Genomic DNA, 18,609 nt, shown 5'->3' with positions numbered 1-18,609 from the left:
TCATATTCTTTTCCTCACAGAGGCAGAATAGAGTTAAGGAAACAGCATGGGCTAAAAGATTTGGGTTCGGTAGTCCACACGCAGCGAATTACTCACTAGGTGGCTTTGGGAAGTTACTAAGCTATTCTGGTTCTCTGGTTCTTCATGTATAAAATAAGGTTGATAACAACTTTATCATGTTTGCTGTAATAAATCAATGAAATGCTGCATGTGGAATACCTACAACAGTTCCTGCTGTAGAGTAAATCCCCAATAAATTTTTTGTGGGATCAAAAGGGTGAATGAATAAATGTATGCATATTACTTCTCTTTTACTTTCAAAAAGGTTTTTATATAGTTTAAAAGAAAAAAATCTATAACTGGAGAGTTGAAATAAAAAAGAAAGGCCAGCCACTCCTACATATATAATAAAGAGAATTGAAAACATATATTCAAACAAAAACGTGCACGTGAATGTTCACAGCAGCATTACACATAATCACAAAAAGCAGAAACAACCCAAACTAAGGAATGGATAAAAATGTGGTATATCTATACAACTGAATCTTATTCAGCCATAAGAAGGAATGAAGCACTGATATATACAACAACATTGGTAAACCTTGAAAACATATGCTAAGAAAAAAAAAAAAAACAGTCAGCTAGGCACAGTGGTTCACACCTGTAATCCTAGCACTTTGGGAGGCCAAGGCAGGCAGATCACTTGAGGTCAGGAGTTTGAGACCAGCCTGGACAACATGGTGAAATCCCTTCTCTACTACAAATACAAAAAAAAATTAGCCAGGTGTGGTGTTGGGCACCTGTAATCCCAGCTACTCAAGAGGTTGAGGCAGGAGAATGGCTTGAATCTGGGAGGCAGAGGTTGCAGTGAGCCAAGATCATGCCACTGCACTCCGGCCTGGGCAACACAGTGAGACTCCATCCAAAAAAAAAAAAAAAAAGGCACAAAAGACCATATATTGCATGATTCCATTTATATGAAATGTTCAGAAAAGGCAAATCCATACAACTAGAAAGTAGATTAGTGGTTGCCAGGGCCTGTGGGGGAGGAAAATGTGGAGTGATTGCTTAATGAGTATGGGGTTTGTTACGGTTTGAATGTGTCCCCCAAAGTTCATGTGTTGGGAACTTGATCCCCAGTGCAACACTGTTGTGAGGTGGGACCTTTATGAGATGATTAGGTCATGAGGGATCTGCCCTTCTAAATGGATTCATGTCATTATTGCAGGAGTGAGTTCATTATTGTAGGAGTGGGTTTGTTATAAAACCAAGTTCAGCCCTCACTCTCACACTCTCTTGACTTTCCATCTCCCACCATAGGAGGACACAGCAAGAAGGTAAGGCCCTCACCAGGTGCTAGCCCCTTGATTCTGGACTTCCCAGCCTCTGGAACCATAAGAAATAAATTCCCTTTCATTGCAAATTACCCAGTCTACGGTATTCTGTTATAGCAGAACAAAACGGACTAAGACAGGTTTCTTTTTGGACTGATGAAAATAGTATGGCATTAGACAGCGGTAATGATTGTACAATTCTGTGAATACATTAAGAACCATTTTACACATTAACATGGTTAAAATGATGAATTTTACGTTATGTAGATAAAATAATTTTTTAAATGGTCATAAACTACATAGAGGACAGGGTAGAGATGGGAACAGTTATACCAGGAATCAAAATTTGATACTAATTGCAACTGATTATTCTGATATCTATTTTTTCCAAAATATTGGATGAACTGGAAAGGAGTTCTTTGATCAGCTAAAAAATATATTGCAGATATGGTTTTTTATGCGCCAGTGATTCTCCAAGTGTGGACCTGAACAGCAGCATCAGCATCACCTGAAAACTTGTTAGAAATGCAAATTATCAGCCACACTCCAAACATATTAAACCAGAAACTCTGGGGATGATGTCCAGTAACCTTGGTTTAACAAACTCCTCAGGTAATTTCGATTTACACTAATGTTGGAAAACCACTCTCATGCACCAAGCTTCTTGGTCAGGTGGATTTCTGGTCTTTACCAACTGGGTTCATGGGAGTTTAATTCACTCCTAGGGCTCATTATATTCATTACAAGATGCCCACAAACACAATCATTTTTGTATGCCTACTGCCTGGCATAGCGCAGAACAAAGCACTCAAGAAATTCTTGAGAAGAGAATGCATTCTGAATATATGTGTGAGTATGAACATGCTGCCTCTTAACTTGTTCCTCTAAGACTTCAAAGTGAAGGCATAAGGGTCTTCTGAAATACAGTGAAAGTAAAGATGAAGTCTAACAGTCAATGAGAAGAATGCTGGCAGTACCTCTTTTGGAAAATAACTCGGAGTTTAAGAACTCACTATAACTAGTAGAACGTTATTCTACTTCTATTTCACCATACCACATTCACAGGATAGGCCATGTATGTAACCGATTAGAAACATGCTAAAGCCACATGCAAACACACCATAGCTTCACTTCACATTTACAGATGTATATATGCATGATCCTCAGACACTGACACACAGTAGTCAGCATACACACAGCCAACACTCAGAGCAAGAACTAAGCCCACCCTCACTTTCTGTTGAGTCCCACCACTAGTTGCAAGAAAGAAGGGTAAGTTGGTGGAGTGTATGCTAGGAGGAGTCCTTACCATCATTCTCCAGAGACCCAGGTGCACCGTTGTTAAAGATTTGATCTACATGATTCAATATGAACTCAATCACCACCTGCTGGACCCGGACTGCAAGGAAGGCTGCATCTCCATTGCAACCAGTGGCTTCAATTTCTTTAGACCTACCGTGTGGAAGAAACATATTCAGTTAGTGAGTTTGCCTTACAACCGGAAGCAGCAAGGGGAGCCAGTGGGCCTTTTGCACAAGGCTCATCTCCTAAATTGATACAGTTCATAGAATATTTTAATTATTCAGGGCCAATTAAAGGAACTCTCCAAAGGCTGTGAAGCCCAATAAACTGAACAAATTTGAAACAGTTACCAGGTACTCTACATTGCAATACTATAAACACTATCCTGTAAACATACAGAAATTGACTTTTGTTTCCTTTATAGTATGCCTTTCCACTCCCACCCAACTGTTCTATGGAGCAGGTCATTATTTATGAAATCATATGGAGCAGCTGATTCTGGTTGTAGCCAGCTGTGACTCCACCAAAACAAGACAGTGAGCCCCCAAAACAATAAAGGCCTTTTCAAGAAATTGTAACATACAGACCCATAAGTTCAGCCATATTGTAGCTGTAGCCAAAAATGTCTTCAGAACTCAGAGTTTCCAAGTTAGCAGGCAGAGAGCTTAGGCTATTATCACCTAAATCACCTTTAATTCATATGTGCTATAAATGACCACTTAAGCCACAGATTTGTTTTAAAGGGGCTTCAATTTGAAGAATCTAATCTTCATTTCAATCGGGGGCTGCTCTGAGCCCCCTGGGCTGGTGACAAGGGGAGGGTACAGTGGTTACCTGAGGAGGTTTGGCGCCCACACCAGGGCCAGGTTCCGGGCGTGCATGTTGGTCTTGCTGCTGAAGGAGGCGATATGGGCCAGGTGTCGAATCAGGTATTCCAAGGTCCTAGAATGGTTTGTTTTTTGACAAAGTAAGAAACTTCAGTGCCCGTGTGAAGCCTGACATATGGATATAATTTCTAAGTTTGGATTTAAGAGACTCTAAATATTTCTATTTTAATGAATTGACACTGGAAAGATGTCAAGATTGACAGAAGTAATTTTCTTGGCCCTAGGCACATTGATCGATTCAGGGTGGGGAAGGGGGTCCATTTTGTCAGATGTAAGCAGAGGACCCTGGAGCACCAGTCAGAGACAGAACCAGAGAATCACAGCACCTCAGAGCCTGAAGGCTTTTTTTTTTTTTTTTTTTTTTTTTTGAGACGGAGTCTCGCTCTGTCGCCCAGGCTGGAGTGCAGTGGCACTACCTCGGCTCACTGCAAGCTCCGCCTCCCGGGTTCACGCCATCTCCGGCCTCATCCTCCCAAGTAGCTGGAACTATAGGTGCCCGACACCACGCCCGGCTAATTTTTTGTATTTTTAGTAGAGACGGGGTTTCACCGTGTTAGCCAGGATGGTCTCGATCTCCTGACCTCGTGATCGCCTGCCTGGGCCTCCCAAAGTGCTGGGATTACAGGCATGAGCCACCACACAGGCCGCCTGGAGGCTCTTAGTGGCCATTTGTTCGTCCTTTCAACCAGGGCAGGATGGCCTCCAAGCAGTTTTGAAATAGGCTCTCATCTAGGCTCGTTTTAATAAAAATTCTCCCAGCTACAGGGATCTTGGTACTTGTTAGGGAGCTAATTTCACAGATAAACAACATTTATTATTGCTAGGAAGTTCCTTCTTATACCACATCAAAATCTGCCCCCTTGTAAAAGATGGGCAGGCATAGGGAACACTGGGAAAGGTGGCAACATTAGGGGCTAAACTGTGAGAATGAAATGAAAGGGTGGGGGATGATGGTAGGGATGGTACTAATGAGCAAATAGAACAATCAGCCAATGCTCAAGAGCCCACAGTCAACCCCTGTTGAAAAGCTATCTTGGTTGCCATAGATTTGGTTATGCTACAAATCTGGGTATGAACCAAGAATGCCACCAAGAAGCTAGTATGCGTCACTGGAATGACTTCCTGAGAGATTCTGAGGGGTGTTCTGCAGGTGATTTGGAGACAGGCTGCTCCTTGCTGCCAATGTCCCTGGTCAGACACCAACTCACTTTGATAATAGTGACCTGTTCACCAACTTCAAAATGCCCTTGGGAAAGCCTAAACTTGCTACTGTCCACACATTGTTTCCTTTCCATGATGCCAGCCTGTCTCTTTGGTATTACACTGCATTGAGAGACCACACGTTTCTTTTCCCAACCATTCTTACCTATAGTGGGATGGAGGAAGCTCCTGGATAACATTTTGGATTCGGGCCAGTTGGCCTTCTTCAGGGCAATGCGACACTGCCTCCTGTGGAGAAGAACACAAGGCAGCCTGGTGAGTGCTCGAGAGCAGGGACAGCCATCTGCATGTGCTGGGATCACTCAAGCCCTCATACTCCAGCCTCACAATCATGCCTAGAGATCACCCTTCCAAGAGGCACGCTTTACTATGAAAACAACCAGCCCACTACAGTTTCTGTTGGTTCTGGATGTGTGTGCAGGGTCTCACCATGTGTGCACAGCAGGCGGTGGGCTGCCTGGGACTCTGGGCATCCTGAGATGGTTGCTAGGCGTCTGGTAAGAATGTGTAGAATCTCGGGTGTGTCTCGGGGGTAGAGAGATACAGAGACTCACACACAGAGAGGTAAAGAGATAGAGATAGGCCCAGCATGGTGGCGCATGCCTTTATCCCAGCTACTCAGGAGGCTGAGGTGGGAGGATTGCTTGAGCACAAGAGTTTGGATCTAGTCTAGCAACATAGTGCAACCTGTCTCTAAAATATGAATGAATGAATGAATAAATAAATAAATAACAAGCAAGTAAATAAATAAATGAGACAGATACAGAATGAGATGGAGATGACAGGGCATTACCAAGTCCACTCAGCCAGCTGTCTTTCTGGGTGCAAACAGCTACTGCCTACCTAGCCCGTGACTACTCCATGACCTCAAGGACTCAGCTGCTGCCTGTCCTAGAAGCCAGGAAGCAGGGAAGATGTGCCTTCCTTGGCAGGGATAAGAGCGTTGTCCCTGAAACCTGGTGGCCTTGCCCAGACTTGCTCTCCAGTTAATTGCTGTATGGGTATTTTGTTCCCCCATCAGCCCAAGTGCCTTCAAGGAGAGGCAGGAATAGCAATAAAGGCAGTGTGATTACAGGCTGGTCCATGTCCATCTCTCGCCTGCTGGGGGTTGCTGCATGATGCAGGCATCCCTGGGCAGATTCCCCTGGTCCCAGACCTGCACCCCTGTTCTGAGAATCTGTCCTGCTGTGCTCCCGGCCCCTCCCACTGCAGTGTGAGTGCTCATGAACTGCCAGCATCTGAGCAGTGCCTGAACCTAAGGTCCATGGTAACCACAGCTATCTTTCCTTTTTCACTGAGATATAATTTACATATATTAAAAATGTGCAGATCTTAAGCTATAGCTCCATGAGTTTTTTTCATATGTATACACCTAGGTAACCCACCTAGATCAATACATACTTTAAAAAGGGCTCTAAGATCATGAATTCACAGGCACACATCACTTAGTCTTGTATTTCCTCCCAGTGCTGGAAACTTGCTTTAGATTGATACATAATGAAAGGTACAATTATGGAATATCTTAATTAATTTGATAAATATTGCCCTTTGCCATACAACCCAAAATAAGATCCTAACCGTGGTGATGGTTTTCTTATGTTGCTCACCTCTGTTCAACCTTTAGCTGCCGTGTGCATGTTGCCTGTAAATACTGAATTTCACACTGTCAGTAATGAGAATTTTTAGGCACAGAAAAGTGGAAGGGAATTAACTTTACCATCATCTTCAGTTCCTAGGACGCACTAGTTAAGTGTGATCTGTTTTAACCTAGAGGAGACCACTGAGGTCCTGCTCCAGCCTGGGCCTCCCAATCCCTCCCACTTTTTCCCCACAGGACTCACTGCCATTACACTACAAGAATGCACTTATTTATTGGAGTTATTGCTTATTGTCTGTCTCCCTTGCTAGAACATAAGCTCTGTGAGTGCTGGGACGTGATGAATCCCTGTGTCCAGAACAGTGCCTGGCACACAGTAGGTGTGAGACAGCAGGCCAGGGCTTTGCCCACTAAGTTTTTTCTTTTTCACCTTTTTTATTTAATTGAAGTAAAACAAATATATAGAAGACCACCATTTTTTAAGGCAATCCAACTTCTCTATGTGGGAATCTTGAGGTCTCGCATTTGAAGCAGAAGTGGGGAGAAACGTGGGACTGGGAGGATTATAGTCATAGGTGTCCCAGTCTTCTGGTGGGTTTGCCAGCCTGAGAACAGGCCAGCCTAAGCAAGATCACTGTTGCAATCCTCGCTTTATGAGATATGCAGGGTGAAGGGTGGGGGCAAGAATGGGGCTTCCAGTAAGCCCCCTGACACCTCCCTTTTCTTCCCTGGGGTTGTCATTTGGAAAACATGATTGTGGAGAAGACCCTGGCTCTGCAAGGCGGTGCGAACCTCACAATGGGGAGCTGAGGAGCCGGGGAGCCGAGGGAGAGAAGCCCCGGGGGAGGGAAGGGCTGAGGGAATGCTCTGTGGACTCTCCCACATTCTACTGTGCACACAGGGAGGGGTGGGGAGCTTCTCTTCATCTCTCTGCAAAGCCGGAATCATGCTTCACAAACGTTGTACCACTAACCCCACCCTCCTTTAAAAAATGTGTCTGGGGAATAAAGGTGTAGGTCAATTTAACAACCCTCATGGAAAGTTCCTTTAATATTTTAGGAAGCTGTTAGTCATCTTTGTTCTCCAAGAGGCGGGGCAGGCTCATCTCCGGATGCCTGCAGGTCCCATTTGGGACTGGTGTTTATTTCATTATTTGCAACCTCTCCCCATGGTACCCCAACCCTCTCCAGAAGTTTTCTAAATTCATGTTTTCCTTCTGGAGGGGCCCGGCCACTGCAAACTTATTTCGAGCTTCTCTATGTTGTCCCATTAGGACCACAGAACCCACAGCTGGGGCAATTGGGGGATGGGAGTGGAAATTTTACCTACCCCAGTTTTTTGCCTGTAAGAGAATTTCACTCAGCATTAGCCAGGCCAAGATGGCTAATAGTTAAATCTTAAAAGATCTAGGATGAATCTGTGACTATTTGTTCTTTTCAAATCAGTGTCAGTAAGGCCAGCTTCCTGTCCTTGGAGGATGCTGGCAGAGGCTGGGCTCTTGTCCTCTGTGGTAGGACCCTAACTCTGGGTTTCTGTTTACTCAAAGCCACCACAGTCCCTGAGCTCAAGTCCTGCTGCCCGGGCAGCCGTGTCACCAGGGTGGCCCAACACAGACAGTCTGAGGCTCTCTTCCAACTGCACCCCAGCTGCAACTTTAACTTTTTATTCATTACTTTAAAATTATCAAAGCATTTTTATTATTTTAAGGTATTTTAAGCTATTTACTAGACCTTTAAAAAGTAATTCATGCACACAATTAAAAAAAAAAAAAAGGAAAGCATCCAAAGGAATGTACAAGGAAAGTTAACCTTCCTTCCAACTACAGACTCCAGAGGAACCACTGTGTGTCCTTCAGGGCAGGCTTTATAGCTATGTCTTTGTTACACCTGTGGAAGCAAGCACTCCTAAGTGAGCTGGTCCCTCTGCAAATTCCCCTGCTCCATCTCCCATCATTTCCACCTGCCTTGCTCCATACAGGCCACACTGGCCTCCACATGTCCCCTAAGCAAGCTCAGCATGTCCCCGCTGTCCCCAAAGCCTTTGTACCTGCTGTTTCTTCTTGGCACCCTGTTTTCCCGGATACTTGCAAAATTTGTTTCTTCACTTCATCTTTGACTCTGTTCAAATGTCACCTCCTAGAGACCTCTGATTATCCTATCTAAAACAGGAGTCCCCATCATTCTCTCCACTGTGCCCTGCATTATTTTTCTTCATAGTACTTATCAACAGTTCTCATTATAGATCTATGTCTTACATGTGTGTATCATCTGTCCCTTCCATTAAAATGTAAGTTTCACAAGCACAGAGATTTTCTCTGTTCCATTCACCATTAAATCTCCGCACCTAGAACTGTGCCTGCCAAATGTATGTAGTAGATGCCCAATAAACACTGTTGAATGGAAGGAGTAAGTGAATGAGTCAGTATTTTGCTTTGTGCTTGAAAATGCTAAATAGCCACATTTGGGCCACACTTCCAGAACACTGCTATCCTGGGATCATTCCCCATAGTGATGAACACCAGCATTGCAGAGGCAGCTCCTTTTCACTCTGGGCTCCCAGTAGGATGACCAATATCCTGGTTTGCCCAAGACAGAGTTTTCCTGGAACATGAGATTTTCGGTGTTGAAACAGGGAGAGTCCCTGGAAACCAAGACAATTGGCTACTGCACCCCTTTGCAGCTGACTTGAGCTCACAACCAGCCTGACTTTGCCTGTTGCAAGGTGTTAGTTGTCTGCCCTAAGTGACATTGCCTTTTTTTTTTTTTTTGAGATGAGTCTCATTCTGTCACTCAGGCTGGAGTGTAGTGGCACAATCCCGGTAGTGTAGGGCACAGGGGAGAGAATGATGGGGACTCCTGTTTTAGATAGGATAATCAGAGGTCTCTAGGAGGTGACATTTGAACAGAGGCAAAGATGAAGTGAAGGAACAAATTGTGCAAGTATCCAGGAAAACAGGGTGCCAAGAAGAAACAGCAGGTACAAAGGCTTTGGGGACAGCGGTGACACACTGAACTTGCTTAGGGGACATGTAGAGGCCAGTGTGGCCTGTATGGAGCAAGGCAGGTGGAAATGATGGGAGACGGAGCAGGGGAATTTGCAACCTCCACCTTCCAGGTTCAAGCAATTCTCCTGCCTTAGCCTCACGAGTAGCTGGGATTACAGGCGCACACTACCATGACCGAATAATTTTTGTATTTTTAGTAGAGATGGGGTTTCACCATGTTGGCCAGGCTGATCTCAAACTACTGACCTCAAGTGATCCGCCCACCTCAGCCTCCCAAAGTGCTGGGATTACAGGCGTAAGCCACCAAGCCTGGCCCTAAGGGACATTTCAAATGATAGTTGCTAGTCAACAAATCTGTCAGTAAATATTTCCTAAGTAACAGTTACAACATTTTCCAGAAGCTAGCAAGCAGGGAAACACAACAATAAATAAAATAAACACAGTTCCTGTCCTTGGGAAGCTTACAATTTAACCAAGGGAGACTGACGCGTAAAGACATTATTTAAGGCAGGGCTTGATGGCACACGCCTGTAGCCCTAGCTACTCCAGAGGCTGAAGCAGAAGGGCTGCTGGAGCCTTGGAGTTTGAAGTTACAGTGAGTTATGATTACACCACTGCACTCCAGACTTGAGGAACAGAGTTAAGAGTGCATCTGTAAAAATAAATAAATTTCAAAAAATTTAAAAAGATACTATTTCAGTATAAATTAAATATACATTCTGACAGGTGAAAAGTTTAATTAAAAAAAGAAAAAAGGCAAATACATAATTTAACACCTCTAAATGGCCTTCTCTAAAAATCTCAAGTCAGCAAAATTTTCCTGTTTTGGGTGTAATAGTTTTAGCTGGACCAATCTGAACAAAATTGAATTTTTCCTAAAATAAATGTTGTTATTTTCTGATAAAAATGAAATACAGTAGGTTGAATAATTGCTCCCGACGATATCAAATCCTAATCACTGGAACCTGTGTTACCTTATTTGGAAACGAGTCTTTGCAGATGTGGTTAAATTAAGGATGTCGAGTGGGGACATTATCCTCGATTATCTGGGTGCGTCCTAAATGCAGTCATGGGTATCTATATAGGAGCAGGGCAAAGGGAGATCTGACACAGACGGAAGAAGAAAAGGCAATGTGGCCCTGGAGGCAGAGACGGGAGTGAGGCACCAACACTCCAAGGAACGTCAGCAGCCATCAGAAGCTGGGAGGAGCAAGGAACGGCTTTTCCTCTAGAGCCTCTGGAGAGAGCACGCCCTGCTGAAACCTTAACTTCAGCCCAGTGAAGCCAATTTCAGACTTCTGGCCTCCAGACCTGTGAGGCAATAGGTTTCTGTTGTTTAAGTCATCTAGTTTATGGCAATTAGTTACAGCAGCAACAGGAAACTAATACATGTACTCACAATTAAAGTAGGAAATCTGCAGAAAATAAAAAATCCCCTTTTATCACATCACCCAGAAATAACCACTACTAACCTATTTATAGGTGAAGAAAAACAAAAAGCAAAACAAAAAAAAAGCAGTTTGATCAGGGCCTCCAAGCACCAAACATGAACACTGGCTTTATTTCCTATTTAGTTACAGATACTGCTTTTTTCCCCATTTAACTTTATATTATGGTGTGTTTGTCTGTTTTTGTGTCACTATAAATGAATACTGTATTAGCCCTTTTTCACATTGCCATAAGAACTACCTGAGACTGGGCAATTTCTGAAGAAAAGAGGTTTAATTGACTCACAGTTCCACAGGCTTAACAGAAAGCATGGCTAGGAGGCCTTGGGAAACATAATCATGGCAGAAGGTGAAAGGGAAGCAAGCTTGCCTTACCACGGCGGAGCAGGAGTGAGAGAGAGAGAGCTAAGGGGGAACCACCACACAGTTTTGAACCATCAGATCTTGTGAGAACTCATTCACTATCATGAGAACAGCATGAGGGAAAACTGCCCCCATGATCCAATCACTCCCACCAGGTCCCTCCCTCAACATGTGGAGATTACAATTCGAGATGAGGTTTGGGTGGGGACAGAGGCAAACCATACTGAATACCTAAGACTGGGTAATTTATATAGAAAAGAGGTTGAATTGGTTCATGGTTCTGCAGGCTGTCCAAGCATGGTTCCAGTGTCTGCTTCTGGTGAGGGCCTCAGGAAGCTAACAGTCATGGTGGAAGGTGAAGGGAGAACAGGTGATGCTACGTGGTGAGAGAGTGAGCACGAGAGAGCAAAGTGGGAGGTCCCAAACTCTAAGCAGATCTCACATGAACTAAGCGAGAACTCATTCATCTCCAAGTGGATGATGCTAAGACATTCATGCCACTCATGAGGGATCAACCCCCATGATCCAGTCACCTCCCACTAGGACCCTACCTCCAACATTAGAGATTACACTTTAACATGAGATTTAGAGGGGACAAGCCTCCAAACCATATCATACGGTCAGTAAACATTTTTCAAAACTGTGACTTTTCATGGCCACACAGTTTTAACAACAATAGATTTATCATTTATTTAAATCATCTCTCACTGTTAGACATGTACTCTCCAAAATGTTGATATTGTATATAATATTGCAATGGACATACTTGTACATCAATTATTTGTGTGCACATCTGATTGTCACCCTAGAATGGAGTCCTAGAAATAGAGTTACTGGATTAAAGAATATGAGCATTTGAGTATTCTTGATAGTAATTTCATATGACTTTCGGGGACGTCCAACCAATTTATACTTCCAACAGAAAACTATAAAAAAGCCAGTCTCAGCCGGGTGCGGTGGCTCACGCCTGTAATCCCAGCACTTTGGGAGGCCGAGGCAGGTGGATCACCTGAGGTCAGGAGTTTGAGACCAGCCTGGTCAACATGGTGAAACCCTGTCTCTACTAAAAATACAAAAATTAGCTGGGCGTGGTGGCGGGCACCTGTAATCCCAGCTACTCAGGAGGGTGAGGCAGGAGAATTGCTTGAACCCGGGTGGGGGAGGCTGCAGTGAGCCGTGATCGCACCACTGCTCTCCAGCCTGAGCGACAGAGCGAGACTCCATCTCAAAAAACAAACAAACAATCAAAAAAGCCAAAAAAAAAAAAAAAAGCCAGTCTCACCATGGGCTTGCCAGTGTGAAATAATAACATTAAAAATTATTTATTTAATGTGCAACTATATTATTCTAATATATTGATACTTTTTAAATAATTCAATTTCTTTTTTTAGGAATTATCTGTCGAGGTCCTTTGCTTACTTGTTTATTGAGGTATTATATGTTTTACTTCTTTTTATTAATAGCTTCCTTATAATTAAAGAACATTAATCCCATCATCTTTATTGTAAATAGTTCCTATATTTAGTCATTTGCCTTTTAATTGTGTTAATATATTTTTATAAAGAAAAATAGTTTATGTGTAGTTCCATTTTTAAGTTTGTTTTTTGTGACTTTTTTCCTTTGCTTTTATGGTTAGGAAACCCTTCTCCACCCTGAAATCTGCTAAATGGTAAAGACGAAACTTGATTTCCTCATTTTGCAATAGATAGCCAATTTTCCTAGCACTGTTTATGGCATTGTTCCTTCATTACTTTATTTCATATTAAGTTATTTAATACCTGAGCCTTAATTAAGTGTTGTTAACTCTACTTTCAAGTAGTGTGGGAGTTATGAGACAGAACTACATCTTTACCTCCACCTACTAGCTGTACCACCCCAGGCAAGAGTCACCCTGAGCCTCATTTTAATGATCTGTATAACAGAGACAATAAAACCTACCTCATAGGGTTATTTTGAGAATTAAATGAAATAATATTTATAATGAGTTTATCATATAGTAAGCACTCAATTATTGACAGCTATTATCATTATTAGTATTATTAGTCCATTAATATTTTTTCTTATTCTCTCATCATTCCAGTAAGATATTCTTCTATGGCTATTACTAAAAAGTCAAAAATAGGCCGGGTGCGGTGGTTCACGCCTGTAATCCCAGCACTTTGGGAGGCCAAGGTGGGTGGATCACCTGAGGTCAGAAGTTCAAGACCAGGCTGGCCAACATGGCGAAACCCCGTCTCTACTAAAAGTACAAAAATTAGTGGGCGTGGTGGCGAGCGCCTGTAATCCCAGCTACTCAGGAGACTGAGGCAGGAGAATAGCTTGAACCCGGGAGGCAGAGGTTGAAGTGAGCTGAGATCACACCACTGCACTCCAGCCTGGGTAACAAGAGTGAGACTCCGTCTCAAAAAAAAAAAAAAAAAAAAAAAAGTCAGAAATAACAGATGCTGGTGAGGTTGCGGAGAAATGAGAACACTCATACATACACTGTTGGGAGTGTAAATCAATTCAACCGTTGTGGAAAGCAGTGTGGTGATTCCTCAAAGAGCTAAAAACAGAACTATTATTCGACCCAGCAATCCCACTACTGGGTATATATCCAAAGGAACATAAATTGTTCTACCATAAGACGCATGCACACATATGTTCATTGCAGTGCTATTCGCAATAGCAAAGACACAGAATCAACCTAAATGCCCATCAATGGCAGATTGGATAAAGAAAATATGGTACATATACACCACGGAATACTATGCAGCCATAAAAAAGAATGAGATCATGTCCTTTGCAGGAACATGGATGAAGCTGGGGGCCATTATCCTTAGCAAACTAATGCAGGAACAGAAAACCAAATAGTTCATGTTCTCACTTATAAGTGGGAGCTAAATGATGAGAACACATGGACACAAAGGGAGGAACAACAGACATTGGGGACTACTTGATTGGGAGTAGGCTTAGTACCTGAGTGACAAAATAATCTGTACAACGAACCCCCGTGACACAAGTTTACCTATATAACAAACCTGAACATGTACCCTGAACCTAAAATAAAAGTTAAAAAAATGTATTATTCTACTTTAGCTGTGCAAGTAGGTTTGAGTAAACTATAGGGAGAATGTGTGACAATGTAACAGAGCTATTTCCATACCTGTGAAGGTTTACTTATATTATCTGTGATCAAAGAAATCTATTAAATGATACATTCTCCAACATAGTTAACTTCACTAGATCCTATGCATATAGAGTTAGTTGTCATAACAAAACATCCCTGTTTTTTAGTGTCAAATAAACTGTTTAAATACAATGTCAGATTTCCTTCAAATCTGATGGCAGGTTGACAAGCTGCCTTGGTATTTTTCAGTTGCTGTGAGAAAACACAATGATTAGCAATAACAGGGAACAGGAGAGGGGAGAGATAAATACAGGTTTCATTCTGAGTCTGTAGACAAGGGCTAAGGAGAAATTGCATTTCTAAAGTTTCCAGACAAAGAATTCCTATCTACCCCCAACTATAACAGAATGAGATATTAGTTAAAAGAAATAAGACTGATTCAGTTCATTAACATAATGATATTCCATTCTATCATATTCAAAGATGATAATATGGCACTGATAAGAGTATTACAACTATATTGAAAACAATAAAGTCTTACACACAAATTAAAGCAACAATAAGGTATTATTTTTTGTTGATTCAGGTCAACAAACAATTTAACCAATTGGAAATACCCAGGGTTGGAAAGTCTGCAGGGAAAAGAGCATTCCTTGTCTTTCTGGAGGACAGACTGGCAATTTGTGACAAAATTTTAAACAAGAACTTTCTACTCAGCAAATCTACTTCCATGATTTTTCTCTAAGGATATAAACAAACAAAAAATAGTGTAAAAATATGGGTGAAAAAAATGTGTATTATAATGTTTATAAAAGGAACGTCTTGAGAAATGAAAAAGCTAAATGTCCATCAGTGGGAGCTTGGTTTCAGAAATCATGGCACATAGAGAGAATGCTGTAAACACAGTGTCTTCCCGTATTTCTTAACACACAAAGATGATCACACTGTTGAATTAAAAGCATCCCCCAAAGAGCAATATGTAGTACTGACAAGTGAGTGTGTGTGTGTGTGTGAGTGTGTGTGTGTTGAGATCTGTTAACATCTATTACTACAGATATAGTTAATATCTGTTCGATCTGTTAACAGCAAATATGCCTGGAGTGTGGAATTTCAGGTGATTTGAGATTTATACTTTCTCCTTTATATATTTCTGTATTACTTTAATTTTTGCAATAAAATTTTATTTTGATTTTGGAAAACAAAACACAAACCACAACAAAAACACTATGGAAAGAATACCCACAACATGTTAACTGTAGTTGTCTTTGGTCTTTAAGGAGACAGATCAATGGTTCCTTTCTACTTTCCTTCATTTTTCATAATGTCTTTTATTAAATAGGATTACTCTTAACCAAATACTTATATATGGTGAAAGTGATTATAATCTGACAGACCCACATGAAGCTCACACCTTTCTTCTTGGTTCCTAGGAAAGACACTTCTGTGGTTCCATGGGTAGGGGATACCATTATTTACAACTTACCCATGCAGATAGGAGGCTTCTTTACCTTCTGCCTTAGATCTAAAGGAGAAGGGCCCCATAACCAATGACAACTCTATGCCAGCTGGTACATGTTGACTTCTCTAGAGGTCAACATTTATGCCCATTTTTTAATGTGCTTTGGACTATTTTTTTCTTTCTTTTCTTTTTTTTTTAAATCTTCATTTCTCCCCCTATTTCTTGATTTTGTTTTTCCTTTTTTAAATTCTTTAAGTATATATAACCAGAAGATGGTTTTGTTGTTGCTGTTGTTGCTTGCTAAAAGCTAATATATTTTTAGTGGGCAAAATTATGAAAGTTAAAGAAACAAGAAAAACTGTCTGAAATCCCATCACTGAAATGAACAGCTGTTAGTCTTTTAGTCTTTTGAACATCTTTCCTTTTATTCCTTTCTTAATATACAGTTGTGCATTTAGTTTTTCTTCAATTAGCATTTGAATATATCCCTGTACCACTGAAAACTCCTAAACATATTTTTGCAGCCCAAGCCCATTTTTAAGAAATAGCATTCATTTATTCCTGTATCATTTCAAATTGAAGAACCTTTCATATACTCAAAACAAACTTATTACAGGAGCCATGACAAAGGTTCCTCCCACTGTTAGTGACTAGATCTGGTCCTTACCCAAAACTGTAACCTCGCCATAGTCTCACTTTCAAACATCCCTCTCTAACTACCATACTTCAACAGTCCACTGACTTCACTAGGATGATCTACTTTTACACTGTTACTCAACTACCTTGTGCCCTCACTTCTTTTCGTATCTACACTACATTCCATGGTAAATTGTTTCAATGTCCCCAGCACACGCTCTCATCTCCCTCATCCCTCTTTGCCAACTGAACCCCAACCTTGGTTAAACCCAGCCCTCTGCCTACTCTACACCTTCTCCCATGCAGCCAAATGTTCAAGCCATGTTTTTCACGCTATCTCTACAGTCATCCTTTAAGCATTTATTCTTCTTTCTACTTTCCTATGGGTGTGCCCTATTTGGTGACCATACAGCTGCTACTTAGGTGTTTTGCTAATGCCCATCCATCCTCTCCACCAGTCCAACTCACTGCCTATCCTGCTCTCCCTCTTGGCTGTTTTTCTCATATTCTTTTCTCTTCCCAGCTTTCTGACCCCTCTTGACATTTGTTTGTTCCCTCTCCCCTGTCTACCCACCCACCTCTTTCCCCAACCTACAAAAGAAACACAGAGGGAATGGTCTGATAAAAAGGCTAGCAGTGGGTGTAGCATGAGGAGTCTCAGGTTCCTGTCCTGCCTCTGCTGTGTGACCTTGGGCCAGCCACTTTGCTTCTGGGGTTCTCAGTTTCCTCCCTATACAATAAGGCACATTCAGTTGAATAAACATGGAGATAATTCAACCCAGCTCTTAAAACAAACAACATGATTCTGAAAATTCAAGAAAGAAAAATTTAGCAAACAGTTCCACCACCCTATTTTCCTTACCATATTATCCTACTTCCCTCACCACGCTAAGATAATGTCAACCATCTGGTGAGTGTTATTATTGTTATTTTAGTGCTGAAACTCTTCTTGGCCCATCCATGCATCCCACCCAGTAACCATAATGGAAATCCAAACACTCACCGTGAATTTCTCATAGAGCTCATAAGTCAGGAGGGGGTTGGGCAGCTCCCTAAAGTAGAGCTTGCAAAGCGAGCCCACACAGTGGATGTCCTGGAGGTACACTTCCCTTGTCAGATCTGGACATTGATCTGAGCCAAACTCTTGCCTGAAACAACACAGACGGAGACATAACAATCCCAGGGAGTGTGTGTTCCATGTCAGCAGCTGCTTGGCTGCTTAGGGGTAAAAAGACCCTAAACTGCTGATTCTGACTATATTTTTGACCTTCATTCAAAAAGATCTTCTACTCCAGGCCCTAGGAAGTCACAGGAAGACTTCCACTTCAGGTCTGGATCTTCTTGCAAAATCTGCTGTGATTAGAAGGACATAATGCTCATTTACAAATGGATTACCCGTGGCATCAGGTCTGCAGTCTTGGTTATGAACATTGGGGAAATATCAACATAATTTGCCAAAAAGTCCTATTGAGATTTCAGTTTTTCCAAAATATTGTTCAAAATGAATTTCCCTTTCTTACAGGAGAGACCGAAACTAGGGTAGGTCAGGTTGTTGTCACTCATCTCCATATATCTGTGTCAACAAACTTGTTTTATCTGAAGACTCAAACCCAAAGCTTGAGAACTTTAATTGACTATCTTTTTTTTTTTTTTTTTTTTGAGATGGAGTCTCGCTCTGTCACCCAGGCTGGAGTGTAGCAGCGCAATCTTGGCTCACTGCAACCTCCGCCTCCCGGGTTCAAGTGATTCTCCTGCCTCAGCCTCTGAGTAGCTGGGACTACAGGCGCCCGCCACCATACCCGGCTAATTTTTTGTATTTTTAGTGGAGATGGGTTTTCACCATGTTAGCCAGGATGGTCTCGATCTCCTGACCTCGTGATCTGACCACCTCAGCCTCCCAAAGTGCTGAGATTACAGGCGTGAGCCACCATGCCCAGCCTAATCGACTATCTTTTTGGTGCTCAACAGAACCTTCTAGGCTGCCTGATGGTGACTCCTACAGGACAGATGAATTTATAAATATCTTCTTAAACAATCTATAGTGGGATGTCTTGGACATCATCCAATTCCAGGCCTGAAAAACATTTAGAAAACATTTCCTAAAAAGGTTACATGAATATACTGCCTCAAATAGTATATATTAATACTTATAAATTAAAATCTGCTTAAAAATGATCAATTTGAGCTTTAATATAGAAGGGAAGTTAAGCTTTTTGAGAGTATTCACTTAGTCATCCAACTGGTGACAA

The 18,609-nt window shown here is 41.9% G+C and overlaps 1 protein-coding gene across 1 annotated transcript in view; it reads right to left on the bottom strand.

Moving 5' to 3' along the window:
- Window positions 1-18,609, bottom strand: part of ARHGAP31 (Rho GTPase activating protein 31) — a 125,281-nt gene that overhangs the window by 31,854 nt on the left and 74,818 nt on the right. Inside the window, exons 3-6 of the mRNA XM_031009703.3 lie at window positions 17,364-17,508; window positions 4,890-4,972; window positions 3,471-3,578; window positions 2,644-2,786 (exon numbers count right to left, since the gene is read on the bottom strand). Coding sequence (XP_030865563.1) covers window positions 2,644-2,786; window positions 3,471-3,578; window positions 4,890-4,972; window positions 17,364-17,508 — 479 coding nt within the window. The remainder of the gene's footprint in view (window positions 1-2,643; window positions 2,787-3,470; window positions 3,579-4,889; window positions 4,973-17,363; window positions 17,509-18,609) is intronic.

The sequence above is a fragment of the Gorilla gorilla genome, chromosome 2 (genome assembly GCF_029281585.2).
Source record: "Gorilla gorilla gorilla isolate KB3781 chromosome 2, NHGRI_mGorGor1-v2.1_pri, whole genome shotgun sequence".
NCBI lineage: Eukaryota > Metazoa > Chordata > Mammalia > Primates > Hominidae > Gorilla > Gorilla gorilla.
The sequence above is the reverse complement of the archived record's forward strand: the minus strand, read 5'-3'. Positions and strand labels throughout refer to the sequence as shown.